Source organism: Ammospiza nelsoni, chromosome 2 (assembly GCF_027579445.1).
Source record: "Ammospiza nelsoni isolate bAmmNel1 chromosome 2, bAmmNel1.pri, whole genome shotgun sequence".
NCBI classification, from domain to species: domain Eukaryota; kingdom Metazoa; phylum Chordata; class Aves; order Passeriformes; family Passerellidae; genus Ammospiza; species Ammospiza nelsoni.
In genome coordinates, this window is record NC_080634.1 from 69,152,921 (window position 1) to 69,172,051 (window position 19,131).

The window sequence follows — 19,131 nt, forward strand, 5'->3', positions numbered from 1 at the left end:
AATTAGTACTGTTTTCTGAAATTTCTTTTTACATCTGTTAAAAATAGGACATATTAGTCAAACAGCGATAATATTTTTAAAGATACCTCTGCAGAAAAGAATATGAATAAAAAATATGAAAAAGAAACATCAGAAGTTGCATGTTTGAGGGAAGAAAACTATGAAATGCCAGTACAACACACAAAAAAATTCTCCTGAGAAACAAAACAGTAGCTAAAAACGTTTCAGGAAAATGTTTGAAAAGAAGAGGTAGCTTTTGTGTTTGTATGTAAGTTTAACTTTTGTCAATTCTCTTTATTCCTTATGCAGCCTTTTATTTTTTACTTCTAATGCAAACTTCTTCTAGTACTTTTACACTTCATGAATTTCTCTAAAAGGCAGTTATCTCATGTATTGAAATCGTTGTACAGGATAGTGAGTTAGTCTTTGACTATACTTCTTTGCCATCTTATTACAAGATTTAAATTTGCAGTAACGTCACAATTTTCCAGTAATTATCCTTGCTGACAGAAATAAAGAATACAAATTTTCTCACATCAGGTTAGTAAAGGGTTAACTGCATTTAAACAGATTGCAATTTTAAATAAAACTGACAGGCAACCTGTAAATACAGATCCATACACTTTGAAAAAAAAAAGATTAATTATGGGTTTATGTGTTTGGTACATGCTATCATGTAACAGGGTTACTATCAGCCTTATTCAGTCATTGCACATACTAAACTGTCATGTCTTGTTAGGAATTACCTTGTTGCTCTCATGTTTGCAAGTAGAAACATTAGAATTCTTGAACAGATAAACCTAAGATATTCATAGTTAAGATAAAATGAAGTTTAGGTATGTTAAAAGTAACTGCTAAAAGTACAAGCAAAATGCCAAAATGATGTTAATGCTGTCTTCCAGCAACAAGTTTCAATAGGTGCACAGCTTTGACTTCAGGTATTCCAGCCTGTGTGGTCTGAGACTGTATTAACTCTTTTTAATGGAATGTTAGAGTTTCAGGGGTTGGAAGGTTATTTAATTTTTATCGCTTTGTGATATCAGCTACATTCATAATGCTGCTTTGGAGACTATTATAGCATTTTATACAGTTTTTAAATAAAGAACTTACATTCATGATTAATCTTCTCTTTTCACAGATTTTAATTTTAGAAGAAGAAAGTTGAAAGTTATACTTTGAATCTTGGAAGAATTTCTGTAGGTTTCTTATATGAGCTCTTTTATTACAGGAAAAAATTACACTAAATGTTAATGTCATAAAATAGTTAATTATTTCAAATTGTACAGACGTCTAATTTGATGATGAATCTTGTATTTTGCTGTGGGACATCAAAGTGAAAAATAGTTATTTGATTATGTAAAGCCTTAAAAGCTTCTGTCCACCCATGAAGGAGATAAAAGGAAGGTTGGGGTTTTATTCAGACTCTGTTCTTGGCCTAAATTCTGAATTGTTTCTTGGCCTGCTTCTTCCTTTTCTGTCTGAATTAATTAGTAAATGAATGTGGAAAACAGTTTAATCTAGTTTTTCATTTAGATCACTGAGAATCAGCTGGTAAGATAAATTTTCTTGCATTCTTCATGTCATTAAATGCAAACTTCCCTATTAGAGGGAGTTCAATGGCATTATCATGAATGAGCAATATCTAGAATGATGTTGAGATCATGTTGGAGGTTCCTAATAAACCCTTCTCAGTGCCCCTTGTCTTCTCTGAGCTCTCAGAAAGGTCTGGGGTGCGTTGTACTCAGATGCCATTTGTACACCCCTTAGTGCAAGACAGCAAGTTAATGCAGCCAGATTTCTCAGTTGATTTTAATATATTTTCTATGTTTTATCAAGGTATTATTATTTAATTGTTTTTCTAGATCCATCAGAAAAGTACAAAACATTGGAGGAACAATGTGGTGTCCGATTAATAATCTTCCAGTAAATAGTGTGGGATTTTTTTTAAAAGGGATATTTCAGACCTCCAGAATATTTTTTTTTTTGGCATTATTATTTGTAGAGTCTGTTCTCATTTTAATCAGCTGAACTTCACACTGTTGACACTCGCAACTCGAATAACCGAGCCACACCAACACCCACTTGTAGTTTTAATTCTTCCCACTAAATAATTAACTGTGTGGCCTGGCTCCATCTCTGGAACTTATTTCCCATGTGTCTTTGTATAGTCAGGGAAGAGTGAGTAAGAAAGGTGTTCCTTCAAAGAATAAATCCAGGTGAAATTATACATCATGCCTGAGTTGACCCAATAACACTATAGCTATAACACTACCTTACCCCTTTGCTCCTGATTCTCCTGCTCCCTCCTCCTGTTCCACCAGCTCTGACACACTTCTAATGCTGCAGTAGGACACTACTGCAAATCACTAAAGAGATTTGCAGATTTAAAGAAAAAAAAAAAAACCCTACAAAGGTCTATTGCTGTCTGTTAAGTTAGCAGTTTGAATGATCTTTGGAAAGAGTCCAGCAAAGAAAAAAAAAAGTAAAAATATTTATAGTCAGTATTACTTACCTGTGATAAAGAGGGCATTTTGTGTCCCAAACTGTGTAGAACACCAGCTTCTGTGCCATCCTTTATCTGCATTCAAACGTTATTCCTTTGTGCATATAACGGGCATCCATAATTTAAAGGCACTGAAAATGCAGTTCTCTCTTAGATGCTAAAGTTAAGTGGGATGAATCCACTAAATCTTTTTGTTGAAGCTCTTGATGCATGATTCCTTTTATCTAGTTTATTGGTTTGGTTTTTTTTTCTTTCCAACAGTCAGCCTTTGACTAAAATATTTACCATGATCTCTGTGATCCTAGCAATTCCATTGCCTTTCATGCTTGATGCAGTTGTTAGCATTTTGTAACATCAGAAGTGCAATTCTAGACTTTATCCATTGGCTTTCAAACCTCAGATGAAAACTTGGAAGGGCAGAATGTCAGCACTCAGATGTTTGGCAAGAAGTTTTAGTAATAATTTCCTGAGGTTACATTTAAGAGGTTATAAATTTGCTATGCTTTGATGTATAGCATTGTACTATTTCTTCAGAAATTTAAGATACAGATGTGTCATAATAAAGAAAACTAATAATGTACACAATTAAATCTATTTTAGCTTTTCCAATTCAAACAGTGTAGAAACTGAGTTCTAAAATCTTGAAAATTAACTAGCTGGGGTTTACATTTTTAATGTGAAGTTCATAATCCACTGGGGTTTCGTGGGGGGAAAAAGCAGAGCAAGTAGAATGAATTGAGTTCTTTTTATGTTTCAAATAGAAATACTGTAGGAGATCTTAAAACAAAAAAAAAGAGACAGTGGTATAAGATACACCAATAGAAGACTTTAATAGGTGTTCCTTCAAGTCCTAAGATCAGGGTTTTTTGTATGAATATAAAAGACTTCATTTACACTATTTTTTTAACTGCTTGAAATCACCAGTATCTGACTCAGTCTGGCAATACAGTAATTTTTAACCTAAAAAAGTCAAACTAATACTATGAAATCATTGTCATAAGAAATAGAAGGGTAACATTTATTACATAAATGCTGCAAATTCAGGCTATTTACAATAACCATTTATTTCCTGCAATGCAGTTGTTTATGCAGACATGATTCATTATCAGCCCATGGATATTATACACCAAGTAAGAAGATATGACAACCTGCTGATATTTTGTCTGCTTTACACATCTGTGCACTCACCCTACATTAGCAGCTGTGCATACAAGTGATAGAATGTAAGCTTGCTGAACTAGTCACCTGCCTTATTGACACATTCATGTGTTACTGTGCCAGAGCTCTTCAAGTGAAGTTAGCAACCAGAAACCAGGCTCTGGCTGTCTGCTAGGGGACAAAGTAGAAAACATGTAGTAGTTTAAATAAACCTGGTTGATATCAATCAGTTAAATGGCTACAGACACATGGAGTTTTATTGCTATTTGTTTACTTAAATCCATTTAGCTTATATCAGGAAATTGTTGTTTCACTCAAATTGAGTGTTAAATCTGTCTAAATATGTGTACCTGAATTGGTAGGAATCTTCAGCTAGATTGGGTTAAAATTTATATTGGTTAACCATTGCAAGTTCTTATTCTATTTAAAACATATTAAAAAATAAAAAAATTCTTAGTGAGCTGTTCTTGCTGCAAATAGTCTACCAGGTTAATATTAAAATGCTTATTGCCTGAGCGCCTGTTATGTTGAACTTACTTTCTAGTTGGCAGGTGAGGAGCATTCCATGTGTGATGTGTAACTCACCATTTATGAGTAAACCTAATGCTTTTCCCTTAAAACCATGTTACTCTTTCCACTTCCCAGGCTTTCACAGTTTCTTATCAATATGTCAGAATAATTCTATTTATTAACTGAATATTTCTGTGGCCTTCACCATTGTAGCTGAATACCTGTCTCACAAATATTATACCCTCAAGTTAAGCAGAAAACTGTTACTATCCCTGTTTTGCAGAAGCAATAATCAAAATAAAAGAAAAGGTGTTTTGTCCAAAAATCCCCCATTTGTGGAAGAGGTTAAGAGTTCATGTGTCCTAATGTAGTATCTTACTCACAGCCAGCTTTTGTTTGTTACATGTCTCAGTTCAAAAGCCTGAAAAGAAAATCTCCTTAGCATTTATTTTTCCTAACTAGATACAAATTAACTCTTTCTCTAAGTCATCTTCTTATATAGGAACTCATTGCATTTTGGAAGCAGTTTCACAATTACATTTTCTCTTCATATCATTCTGAGAATTTACATTCATTTTTTAATCAATGTCTCCTGGAAAAGGCCACTTTCCAATGTCCTGCCAGTCTCTTAAAGATTAAATCTTAAAAATTAAAAATGTGAATTAAAAAAAGTTTTTATTAGATCTGTAGGATGGATATTTTGTATTTTTTATATAAAAAGAAATTTCACAACAGGCCAGAGGTCTTATGTGAGTGAGATTAAAGGTCTAGCTTATTTTGTTCTAGGAAACAGAGGATGTGGTGGGAGGCAAGAAAATGAGATAAGCATAAGGCAATATTGTTTAGCATAAGTTAAGAACAGAAAATAGTTATTTCATTATCTTTAAAATGTTAAAATCTGACTTATTTGTTAGGTTTTGATAAATGGTTGCCAAATGCGTTTTCCAAGTGTGTTTAAGGTTGGAGAGAGTCCATGTGACCAAGAGGAGAAACAGTTACTAATTAGTCATATTAGGAAATGCATAGTTTGTGAAGGGCTCCAAGTGTTTTTTCAGAGCATCTATAAATGATCAGGCTAATGTTTCCAAGGATTTACATAAATGCTTATGAATGCTAGATTTGAAACATGGCCACATGAATTCAGAATTCCATGACATTGTTCCAAAATTTTAATGTTGACAGTGTTTGAGAATCCAGTAGCCTCTGTTCTTGCATTCATCTTTATGTCAGTATTCTGCACAAAATCCTGGTATTTCTCAATAGTTATCCTGGTTTTTTGCCCACAAGAGCAAAAGAAAAGTCAGATGGTTTTATTATTTTTCTTTCCTTTTTTTTGTGGAAATGCAAGGGGTCCTGAAGTATCTCTGCTTTACCTTACTTGGACCATTCCACTCTATATTACCAGTTTGTCCTTCTTACTTTTGTGTTGCCTTTGCAGGATACCCTTCACTGATAAATTCTCTGTGCCTTGATTTTAATTCCATCTCAGCAGTGACCTTGAGAATTCCAGATGAGTTTTCAGCATTTCATTATTAGTCATACTTTAAGGTCTGGCTAATACTATCCTTAGCTGTAATTAAGTTATGCTGAAGAAGATTGACTAGGAATAACCTAGGACAGAAAGCCAATATGTTGGATTTAGGAACCTGGAGAGTAGCAACAGCTGCCATCTGCAAAAAAACAGAGGTGGAGAGAAGTTCAGACGCTCATAAAAAGCTTTGGAGTCGTAAGGGGGAGGGCAGTACGTGTTTAATCAGGGATGGAAGCTTAGTGGATAAAAGGAAAAACTACTTTGTTGGGGAGAGGGGAAGGAAGGGGTATCTGCAGGGGTTGGGAAGACACAAATGAAAAGATGTGATTGGTAACAGGTGCCTTCAAACAATCTCAATCTCTGCCTCTTCCCCCTCTTTTTCTGTGTAAAAAGATTGTACACGATAATGTCAAAATTATTTGTGTTTCTAAAGTGAGCGACTTCCTGCTCATCTATGTGCTGCAACTTGTTTTATATTAAAAAAATGCTGATGTACAATGCTTAGCTCTCTTTTTAAATGTTAAGCCACAGAGTAATTATCATTTTTCTTATGCTACGTTTATGTTCCAAGATTCTAGTTTCTATTAATGTTCTGCATGTTTTCTAAGTAGATTACAGGAACATTTCTGCATCACAAGTAAGCCCCGGAGCTATTCTCAGCTTTAAGCTTGGAGAAACAAAGTGACATTTACATAGCTAAACGAGTGTAGAGAAGCTTCTGGCTCATTTTTTACAAAGAAAAATATGCTCCTAAGCAGTAGTTCTCATCTTTTTGTTATCTATTTTGTTGCTGTCAAGCTTTAATAAACAGTGAATTCCAAATAGCAGTGAATTTAGGAAGAGGAAGGACTTAACAACACTGATTCTTTTCTTTGAGCTGTATTATTCAGAATGTGTTACTATCTTTAATATATATTCTTGCAAGAATAATCTTTCCCTTCACAGTGTATACAGTAAGCAGTTGTGTAATAAATAGGAGGCTTCATAGGAAAAATGCAACATATATAAGGATTATGGGATGGAATTGGCATGTGTATTTTAAATTATATGGCTTTGAGGGAGCTAGAATCAATTAAAGGGATAAACTTTTAAACAAGAAATTGTTGATTAATCTGAAATTGTTCATATTTTCTCAACATCTATCCCATGTTATATTCTTTTTTCCCTGGATTGGCTATGCATATTTCTGTCTCATTCTACTGCATATCCAGCTGTGTAAAAATTTTACTTTTGTACGTTTCATGATAGCATTTGACTATTACCAAGTGGAAAGTGAATTTAAATACTGTAAGAAATAGCAAAGACAGGGAGAATTAAACTAGAATATTACCATTTCAGAAAATACAGTAGCTTCTACATAATAATGTATGAAAATAAGGCTGTTTTAGCATATTAGCATGTTAGCATCTGTCTCCTCTTAGGTGAACTTAAGAAAGCATACTTTTTATTAAATATTGAGTAAATGAATGTGACAATGGCTCAGCTAAAAAAAAAAAAAGTACTTGGAGAATTAGTTCTAGTTACAATTGCAAATATATTTCTGATCCACAATGCCAAAGTGAAAAAAACTTAACAATTTGACATGTTAGTTCTGAATTATGAGACAAATTATTTAATTATTTCCTATTTTTGTAAATAAGTTAGGAAGATTAAACTGTTAAGAACAAATTTAAGATACAGCTGAAATAGGCAGAGATTTTTATGTATCTAAAACAACAGAAGCTGTTCTCTGCAGTGACTGGGACATTTTATTGTTGCCACAGTTCTAATGCATTCACCTTATAAAACTGGAAGTAGTTTGTAGAACCATATAGTCACAGATCTGTCAGTTCATTTTAAGGTTTTTATATGCACTGGGATATAGAGAACTAGTGAATTAAGTGTAGTGCAGAGAAGTTATCAACATCCTGCATATGGTCTGGCATCTTTCCACCACCCAGTTATCAGCTTCATTTGTTTGATCAGGACATTTCATACTGTCTTCCAGTTTCCAGCTTTACAGTGTGATCCATATGCTTTAGATGACCATATGTGCAATTCTCACACTGAAATTCTTGCTGACTTCTTGTATTTCCAGTACAGCTGCAATTAGGATGCAACTATGTCAAATACACTCTGCCTTACTTGAAGGATTGAACCATGACTTGTGATGTTTTCTTGATTTCATGGGCGGTTGTTAAAATCTTCTTTGAGCTCTGTTATGGATGTAGATTCTGCTCCTGATAGGCAAAAGCTCAAGGAGTTCCACTGTTGAAGCTGAGTTTGCACCAGTTGTGCCACTGCTTCCTACCCATCTGCAGTCTTAAGTAAGGGAATGGACTGGCTGACCATTTGCTTCATTTTGCTGTCATGTCAAAATGGCATTTCTGCACTGTCTTTCTCCTGTCTGACAACTTGCCATCATTAATGACAAGTTACTGTCCAGTGTTGTGAATCCGTGCTAATGGTGTTGGTCTTTTTCCACTTCCAGCCAGAAAAGGGAACTGATAATTCATTCCAGATTATAGCCTACCTTCTGCAGTATGTCTCTAGCAGGAATAAAACCCCTGAAGGACAGTTATAAAATAGTTCTTTGTGTGAATTGTCAGTACTTCTGAAGAGGAGACGTTGTAGGTACTACTTCTGTTTGAGAGTCTCATTCCTTGATAATGACACATATGTCTCCTTTCTGTAGTGCACTCCAAAGTTTGAGTACCATACTCAAACTTCAAAGTGCTGTATGCAAGTCATTGCATATGTTGAAAAGTTTAACCGGGTTTTGTTTCAGGTTTTGTTGTTGTGCAGAAATATGTTTATGCCAAAAGTCCATACAGTGAGCTTTGGTTTTTTACCTCCATTTTAACTGGTAAATTCCAGTGCTGTCAAAGGTACTGCCACTGTAAAGATGATTTGAAAAGTTACTTGTCAAGTGACAAAGTGACAGAAATGGATCTTGCCTAATATAAAAAAATATCAGGTAGGTATCTACACCTGAAAATCATCTAGGGATTTGCAGTTAGGAAAAAGAAACAGGTACTATTATGACGTGATTTACTATTATGACCTTAATTTCATTTAAAATACGCAAAATTATTATTATTTTTTTAATTTCTCACCAACAGCAATATAAAGGGATCAGACAAGCTAATTTGCCTAGGTTTAAACATTATTACTGAAGATATCTAAAGATGCATGTGAGGAAATCCAACCAAGTATCCAGTCATGTGTTCCAAAGCCAAACTTTAGTCAGAGTTGTCACGTGTTCCAAAGCCATATTGCAATCAGAGTTCTCACAAAGATCCCTGTCCACCTTAGTATTAGCAATTAAATGATACAACTTTATTTCAATGTACTTTTACTTTCACTAAAGTTTCAGTAGAAGTCTAAGAGGGATCCAAGTGAGGAACTGCACAGGACTTCGTAGAGGGCAATATCCTTAGCATTTCTCTACCATCACCTGATGTGCCCATTAATCTTGATCCTAGTGAACACCTTGAGACAGTCTACTGTGAAGATGGTTCCTTCTGAACCACCCTGCCCTGACTTTTCCCAGATTAAGATAATTTTCCCTCAAGAAGAAGATATAGGAAGTAGAAAACTTTCTTTTTATCTCTGAATCCTCTCTTGTATATTGAACCTGAACTTTTCATTCTTTAGAGACTGAGAAATCATTCCAGAATATGCTCTTTACAGAACACTACCAAATGAGTATAACATTCTTAAATGCTGGTTTAAGTTTCTCAAATCAAGGTTCTTTAACAAACCTGTAGCTTCAATTTCTGAACTCTCTTTTTCCCTGTGCAGACTTGTTTGAAGACTACAATAGCTGAGTAACTAAGAGGAAACATGCAGGTGAAGACAGATTGTGCTGACTTGCCATGAACATGTTTTTCATGCCAGTATGACTATCTTCTCTCACTTGTATGTTCTAATATATTAATTGGTTTTATTGTTAATGTTATTTTAGAAGTTAATGAAGCCATAATAGTCACCAGTCTGCTACATTCCAAGCTACTATTTGGCTTCCACACTGAGAAGAGTCCAGTCTCTGGTCTCAAGTTGTGGTGCACTAAAAGTCTTTTTGTGAAGCAGTTTTTTGTTCAATCCCTTCCATGCATGGGGGGTGTACAGTCAAACTCCAGACGATACATATTTTATTTTGAGTTATAGTTTAACCACATGGGGACCATATGGCAGTTAAACTGAAGAATATCAGCTTTCCAAAGGAGGTCCTGACCATACATACTTTGCTCTCACAGTACAGGAGACTTAGGGATTGGGAGTGAGAATACACATCTAAAATTGTCACGTTAGTGCTCAGCTCACAAATTTTGAAAGACCTTAACTTTTGATCAGCATCCCTGAGGGAGGAGACCTTAAGTTTTATCCCTCTTTCATCTGATTTTTCTGATTTTGACAGTGAAATTGTTTTTCTGTGCTATTCTTTTATGCTGTGTTCTTCTCTGGGAACACTTGTCAGTCATCAAAATTCAGTGGTTCTGCCAGAACCTGATACATTTTGTAGGGCAGAAATCTCTTGTTCAGCTTCCACAATACAAGTTCTCTGCTTCAAAATGGAGTTGTAATCTAAGGTGAAGTTTGCAATTGTAAATTCTTAAATATATGCAATTGTAAATTGCATATAGAATTCCTAAATTCTATATGCAGAGCTTAAAGTAGAATGCCACTTGCCATGATAAAGGTTCAGTTAACTGACATTCTATTATCAGAGTCACTTTTGCTTTAGAGAACATTTACCTGAGTGCAGTACCATGAGCTTTACTGCATGAGGAAAGAGCCAGATGGATCTGACACCCACTGGTTGCTGCTATGATTTTAGTGATATGAAAAAGCCATTCAATTTACCATTAGAATGAGCTACCTTGAGACCACACAGTATATATCTCTTCCTACTGAGGAGTTCCAACTGTTTGGTTTGATCTACGTAACACTTCTTTTCAGGATCATTGTATGGAGATTTCTTGAGGTGCAAGACTTCCCTGCTGTAAGAACCTAAGAATTGACATGTATGACATTGATTCCTGTTAGCCAGTTATTTTTTTTTTAAGACTGTTATTTTGTATCTGCTTCCTGAGTATGATAGATAGATAGATAGATAGATAGATAGATAGATAGACAGACAGACAGATATGTCTCATTAACTGCTTATATAAATTTACATAGTTATTATAGCTATATATACACATATATAATGTTAAGTGCTATTGCAAGCTTTTGAGTGCACATAAGAGGATTCTTTCTTCCTTTGATTGTAGTTACATGACAGAGACAGAAAGAAAAAAAAATTATGCTGTTGACAATTTTCTGAAAAAAAATGAAATTACTGTCTTGATACTATGCTTGATTACAATGTTTAATGTAGGTATTTCTTTCACATACTTCATCAGTTACATGATAAATGAGCACCTTTTTATGCCTCAGTCATTTCCCACGACACAGTTCTTTGTCATTTTGTGATTTTGTTACAATACCTAATATTCTGTTAATTTTGAATTAGGAAGACATAAGCTGCTCTTTTGGTACATGTATGTTTGAGCATGTATCAAGGACATCAAAACCAATGTTAATGGAGTTCCCTTTATAGTATCTGTAACTCAAAATACACTTATATTTTATATGGCTCCATGCCTTATTTTTGCATTTTTGCATTTGCATTTGCTTATCTTCTAGTTGCATTGCTAGTTGAAGGAATCAAATTTTATCCTTTGTATTCCAAAACTGATCCATTTTTCTAGGTCCTATTTTAGTTATCCATAATAGACAGGTAAAATATATTTTAAATAAACTACAGCTTATTTTTACTTTTAATTTAAGCTCAAACATCATTAGAAAGTCCCTGAATTTTCTGAAGTATGAGTAGGTAATACCCTTTTTTATTTTACCTTTTAAAAATTACTTACACTTCTTCAGTTTGGTTCTTTTAACACTGTTTTAAAGGCTGATGATTTCCAGTTAGTTCCTCAACACCATTATTTAGCCTAATAAATTAGCAAGGTAGAACTTGGGAAATATTCCAAACTAGAAGACATTTTAATTAATGAACACTGTGGAAAAGACTGCTGTCTATCCCTTTTGTGTACCTTAATAAAGAGTCATAGAAACACTTAAGTTGGAAAAGACCTCTAAGATCGAGTCCAACCTTTGTATCTCCTTCTCCGCTTCTATATTGGCACACAAAATTGCTTTTGCTATTTTTAACTAAGGTTGTTGGACATAACTTACCAAAAATAAATGGAAATGAGCAAGTAGTTTCTTCTGATACTATTTACAATGCAATACATGTTACCTTACTTCACCTCCTGCTACATCACTCCCAGTATTCTCAGTCCATTCATTCTAATCAGTTACTTTGAATTCCAACTCCTTTTCTGGTTATGATGCAGAATTATCAAGTATTCTTTATAGTTCAAGTAATCTTTACTAAATATTAATTAATATCCATAAGTAGAATACAGGATGCTAGATTGTCCTAAAGTATAAATCTATGTATGTTTTGGAAAACCTACCAAGTAGATAATCTGTGGTGTGAAATCTTGTTCTAAAAACACAGTTAGTTCCTTTTAAGAAAATAATTTGATACTTCAAATCTGTGTGCAAGGGGAAGTATGATTGCACACTGGCTATTCAGGATTAAAGTTGTTTTAGGCAAAGTAGAAGCCTGAGAAAAGTAAATGATAAGGAGAGTGAGGTGAGAAATGGATCCAGCTTATCACAACTAAATTTAGGTATCAAAATGAAGGTGTCTGTGGTGAGGTATCTTTCTGTGCTTTATAGTTAACAGCAGCCTAATCAGCAAGACTAATGTTACAACACCAACAGTGTCCCACTTCTGAATAGAGTCACTTTCCAATCTGCATTGTCTGTAATAGAAAATTAGATTCTTAGCTCATGGTTAGATACTTATGTTTAGATACAGCAATTTAAGTGTTTCAAGTTCGAGTGAAATCCCAATTAATGTGTCACATAGCTCATTACTTTGATTTTTTTGGACTTGTGCTGGTACACAGAGCAACATCCTTAACAAAAATTCATCAGGTAGCTGTGGGCAGACTTTCAAAATATTTAATAATATAGTCCTGATACTTGTTTGTATGGGTGACACTAATTGTATGTAAGCACTGTTTTTGTGCCAGCTGCACAGGTTACTTTTTTCCTTGTGTCATCTTAACCCACTGGTTTTTGCCAACTGCATTGTTTTCCATGTGTCTGCACTGCCACGTCCCCACGGAATGTTGCGTAAGCGGTGAGTGGGTGCTTGTGTTCCCGTGGTTGGTGACAGGGAGGCCAGAGGTGTAAAGCCAACCCAGGGAGGAGCTGGGTGAATCCACTCCGAGGTGTTGGTACTCATAATCCTCCCAAGAAGGATTTCTGTCTGGCTGTCCAAAGCCAAAGCCCTCAAACCTGGAAGCCTCAAAACAGTGACACGTATCTTGCGTAGCATGGCTTATATGTCCAGGAGCCAGCGTGGCAAAGACCAAATACTTCCCCAGAGAAATTGGGAAATGCAGAGCTTTAGCAACACTGTTTTCTACAGTGCACTGAGTAACTGAAGGAGATATTGTAAGTAAACAATGTGCACAGCTCTGCCTGGGCATAGAAACATGGACTTCACACAGTAAAAAGTAGAATTTTACTCATCCATTTCTCTTCACATCTTCCTTTACTTAGCTTATCCTGAAGCTAGTACCTGTCCTTTTCCACAAAAGATTCTTACCTTCTCCTTTGAACCCTCTACCTGTTTTCCCCTTTTTTCAGAAGGTCTTGTTCCCACTGGAACAAGTTCACATATTTCTGCTAAGTACAATCTTCAGAGCTACTTTTTCCTTGCTAGCTTTCTAAATCAACTTGCTGGATTTTAGGATTGGAAAATAATACTTACAGAATCAAGATAGCATGCCAGCAGTAGCAGGTACTCATGACTGTTTGAAAAAGTGAAGGTAAGAATTAAGATTGTGTTCAGGAGCACAGAAATCTGAAGAGATGGTTAAAATTACTGCAGTTCAAGACAGAGTTTTGTTTTCAGTTTTTCCTTTGTTGACTACAGCAAATCTCTTGCAAATATGTTGCGGCAATTTTCTTTTCTTGTTTAGCAGTACACATACCAGTAATTCTGTTGGATTCAGTGTTTCGTGTGCTATTTATTTTGCCAAGTGTCTTAAGGTCTTTCTTACTAAATGAGGAGGGGGTTTAAAACAAATATTAAGACAACCTTAGCTAAATCCGTATGATAAATTTGGCTGTGATGCCAAAATAGCTTCTTCGTTGTGGACTAATTTTTCATCCCCACTCCCTGTCATTCTTTCCTATAGCTTCACATTAGAGAATCCTCCTGTAACAAGGGAAGCTTGTGTGAGAGCTGACTCTCCAGAGCCTGTTCCAAGTCTGAAAACACACAGTGCTGTCAAGTACAGGACAGATTCTATTAAGTCGAGAAGACTTTAAACTGCCAAGTGGATCTTGACACAAGAGAATTTGACCCTACACATTCAAGTTGCTACTCTGTTTCTGAAATAAATCTGTGTGACCGTTTTTGTGTTTTGCCTTGTTCAAAGGTGCAACTATTTGGTCCACAGAATAACACAGTTTAAGTATAGGAACACCATTTGCTAATGTCAAAACATTGTTTATGTACAATTTAATCTCCTGTGATGGTGTATTTATTTGCTATATACTTGCTTGAGTTATTTTCATCAAGAAATTCTGTCTATGTGTTGCTTTGGCAACATCTTTGCAGAGTTTACAACTTTGAAAAACATGTTGGCATCAGCTATGCAGTCCTTTTAAACAGCTGCTCTGCAGTCATGCTGTTTCAACATGCCACCACACATGGCTGAATTATGCAAATAGTTAATATTAAATGACTGAGATACAAGAACAATTTGTACACTCGATAAAGCTGGTCTGTGGAGTGTAACTTCCATTCATGTAACTCAGTTAGTGTTCGACAATTTAAAGGCTTCAGCATGTTTCTTTTGACTTTGTTTCTTGTATTAAAGGCAGCAGTGGACAGAGAGAAGGCATATGGCAGGAGTATTTTAAAAGGCTGATGTTTTTTTTTAACTCATTACTAATAATTCAATGAAAATAGAATGTACATCAATGTCATTTTCTAGCAGGTATTAAATAGGTAAGATTTAACAAATATTTGTCATTCAGCTATAAACACAAATTACCCTTTTCTGATTGAGAGATGAGACAGAATGTTAATTATATATAAGACTAATACAGTAACACTGTTGCTTATTGAAGACAACACGATTTGTAAAAAGCAAGCAAACAAAAACATTAATGTTCTAAAACATGTAAAATTGTCTTAAAATTTACATTGAAAGGCTTTTCTACTGATCTTGCTGTTCTAATTCTACAATAATGAATGCTCTAAATAATACTACTAATAGTAATAATAATAATTAATTTACATTAATTATTTCTCCTTCTCTTTACATTCTGTAACTTACTTTATAGTAATCATAACCATTACATGGGGGGGAGAGGGAACATTAGGATGTAGATGTGGTGAAACATGACAAAAGAAGATGTGCAGTTAAAGTCAGAAAATGCTATGTTTTTTCCTTTATCACTCTACTGTACATTTTGAATAATCTGGTTTGTTCAGATTTAAGTATTAAGGAAAGATTACATTTTTAATTCAAATTGTTTTTATAGGATATCCAAAAAAAGGCTGCATTTCTATATATTCTCATTCCTTTTTCCCCACTGAAACTTTAATTTTTCACAAAACTTATTTTCCATTCTGATCCTATTTTTACTGTACATCCTCTAAAGGTTCTTAATTGATTCTTCTTTTCTAATATGGATATAAAGAAATATATCCAGATTATAAAGAAATAGTAATGTATTTATAATTTTCTGTGCAAGACCCAGTGCTCAAAAGTACAAGTTGCCAAAGTCATTCAAATTAGATTTGTACAGACCCTCAGCCTGAAAAAATAAATGCAAAAGAATTCTTTTAAGTGGAATGGAAGTTGAAGTTAAAAGAGATATAATGTGCTTCTTACTACACAGTAAATGTTCTCTTTTACAGCCTTTAAGCAAGACAAAAGTTGAGTTTTATAAATCTTCTGTGCCTATTTTATTTTCTTACTTTGCTAGGGTTTAAGTAGTAATCTTCTTAATTATAGCAAGTATATATTCTTTTTTACATTTACGAATCTATGTTTGGTGAATATAAATTTATTATTAACAAATAAATATTTATAGGTTCAAATGTAATTTAACATAATAACTTAGCATTGTTCTTTTGTGGTTTTATAGGAATTAGCCACAATGAAGCAGATTATTTTTACTCTACGTGGTAAAGGCTGTGAACAAAATCTACCTCAGTCTCATATTGGTGTAAAAAGTGCAACTGGAAAACAATCAATCCCTTTGGTAAAACTGCTGCCAGAACATGAAGAAGAAAATATATTTACACCTAAGCCAACATTATTTGTAAGTACTGTGATAAGAGTAAGTGCCAAAACTTCTGATGCTTCTCCTCACTTTAAAAAAAAAAAAAAAAGTGGATTCATCCTTCAGGGAGATGTGTAATTAATTCAGCTCTTTATGGAAACAGTCAGTGTCAAGGAAAAAAATTAGAGTTTTTGATGTTTTTTAATGATTTTGTTACTTTCTATATCTTAAGCTCACAGCAAACCAGTTCTTTTTTTTAAAAAATACCATTGTTGTATTACAACACTGAGGGGCTAGCAAGATTTTAATAGTTGTAGGGATTCACAGACCATGTATACTAATTTAAATCTACTATGATTGTATGTAAGTGGAGTTTGTACATATCTATATTAAGAAGCAGGAGTGAGGAAATAGGTGTATTTCTGCATGCTTAAATTGATATATATTAATATGTATGTGCTTATGTATCTAAATATATATAAAAAACAGAACACCAGTATTGATATAACTTCTGTTGCTATGGAAGCCTGATGTTATAAAATCAGTATAAAACCCTGTTTTATTCCTTCACAAACTAAAAACTTGGCTTTTAATATTTGAATTGGCCCTCTTCAGATTTAGTGCCTCTGGTATTGGAAAGTTTCCTGAAAATGGTTTAGAAGTTTCTGACTATGACTGTGTCTGAACTAATAGATTGAAGACAGCCAAGTTGAAATGCTGAATCACAAAGCAAGTCATTACTCTTATTTACAAACTTCATAATGCTACCTTTCTCTGGGGTGAACTGAGTGTATCCACACTGCGTAACATATGTGCTGATTTGGTCCAAAGAGAACTCTTTTTTTCTTTTTTTCTTTTTTTTTTCTTATTTTGTTGGGTTTTTGTTGTTGTTGTTTTTTTTTTTTTTCCTGATAGAGACTTTAACATACAGTGTCTTAAATAATAGGAAGTTTGTAGTGTAGCACACCCACGTATTGGGTGTATAACACAAAAAGTAGGAAACAGTAGCATCTCTGGGACATGACATGAGGACATTTAGGAGTTCAAATTCTGCTTGAATAGCATTATTAGACTAAACACAGGCTTATCCAGTGCTGTTTCATCCACAGTCCTTTTGGTAGTGCTAAATCATACTGCCCAAACTTTGTTTTTGATGGAGCTATTCAGTGATCCGAAACATAAGCAAACATTTTGTGAAAATGATCTGGGGTTTCCTTGCATAATCTGTCTTGTCCTGCTTAGGGATATAGAAATTGTGTAGGAATACAGGAAGACATTACATTAAGAAATTGTAACCAATTTCTCTGTGAAAAACTCTAGCCTTTGCAGACTTAGGAGCAGAGAACTGAAAATGGGCAGATGGCACATGTTTTCTTCTTAGATAGGAAAAGAAATCAGTAGTCCTGTAAAAATCCTGCCAGTTTAGGTCAATTTCCAGAATTCTAAAAGCTTGAACAAATAGACCAGATTTGTTTATGTAACTGGAGTCTTCAAAAATAATAAAGCAGACTTTTAAATTAAATTATTTTTATGTTTTGGAAGAAAGAATGAATAGAGAGGAGTCAGAAAAGGGAACTAGAAAGGAATAAGTTTAGGGACAACAGACTGAGACAGTGCTCACTAACTAAAGAGATTATACCCAACCCTGGAAGCAGAATAGTCCTTACCTTGTTCCACCTCCAATTGATTTGTTCTATTTCTATTAAAACTTAAACTATTTTATTTTATACAAACCACCACTGAATTTGCAACAAGCAATCCTGACTGTGTAGCAGTAACCCATAGGATTATGAAGGCAAGGAAAAGTTGCTCACAGACCATTCTCTGCAACTAAAATACCTTGTACAGAGTTAGAAAACTTCTGTATTCTTTTATTTTCAATTAAATATTTTTAAGAACTATATTTCTGCATAAAATGTTGGTCAGTTTTTGCACACCTAAGATCTCTTTTCTAAGATCTATTCCTTTCTTAGCTGGAAAACATAGATGATGTTATTTCAAATGAAACCTATTTATGGCACAGTTGATGCTTGTTTTCATTGTGACATGTATATTTTTTTAAAAATTAGTTCATTTTCACCATAAAATCTGCTTTTTATAACCTGGAAATGGGAAGGTTTTAATACTGGTATGTTGTAATAGTACCTTTAAATGGGTTATTTTGGTTTTGATATTTGCATTTAAGCAAAGAACTCAACTTTGAACTACATAGGAAGGACAGAGACTTGGGTAGATTGTTTAAATTATGTAGATTGTATGTTTTTCTTTTGTTCACTGTCTCACAAATAAATGTTCTTTCTTTTACAGACAAATAAAGAGGTACCTGTGTGGTACAAGAAACTGAAGAAGAAAACATCAGCATAGCATTTTTCAAAAATTATTCAAAATAATCCTTTGGGGAGCTTTTCTTAAAAGAAAGTTATTTTCACCATAGTGATGCTCATTTTACTGTAAAAGCAAACAACTGGTTTGGTTTTAACTGTTTCTTTTTTGACTGTCAAATACTCTTATGCTTCATAAAATAATTTCTAGATCTCTCATGTGAATAAAATGTGTGAAAATTATACATGCAATAATTTTGCTAACATTTATTTGAATTTTAAAGATAAATAAACACTAGTGTGTTCTACAAATTATAATCTGGGTAGTTAAAGGATGCATTATTCAGGGTGTTCAAATTAATGCATGTTTCAGCCTTTTTATATTGTTTTTCCTGGACCCTGTGTTTCATGCCACATTCCTTGCAACAATTCTGACTAATGGAAATTTTCAAAATATACATGCATTAGTATTGTATTTTCTATAAAGGAAATTCATGTCAGCTGGAAACAAAATTTCCTACTGGCCTTAATTTATAGTTCATCACTTGATGTCATTTGTATAACCAAACAGGCATTAAAATACTTTGAAGAAGCAATAAAATACATCCTAATTATCAGCACTGATACTTAATGGGCTAGACAGTAGTGCAGTTACATCAATGTAATAATAAAAATAGAACCATGATGGGTGAGGA

The 19,131-nt window shown here is 34.1% G+C and overlaps 1 protein-coding gene across 2 annotated transcripts in view; it reads left to right on the forward strand.

The window, feature by feature from the left end:
• The window catches only part of PIBF1 (progesterone immunomodulatory binding factor 1), a 106,246-nt gene extending 87,555 nt beyond the window's left edge, over positions 1-18,691 (forward strand). For both annotated transcript variants that reach the window (XM_059466591.1, XM_059466590.1), the window contains exons 17-18: positions 15,978-16,154; positions 18,423-18,691. In XM_059466591.1, coding sequence (XP_059322574.1) covers positions 15,978-16,154; positions 18,423-18,479 — 234 coding nt within the window. In that variant the 3' untranslated portion in view covers positions 18,480-18,691. The remainder of the gene's footprint in view (positions 1-15,977; positions 16,155-18,422) is intronic.
• The last annotated feature ends 440 nt before the right edge of the window (positions 18,692-19,131 follow it).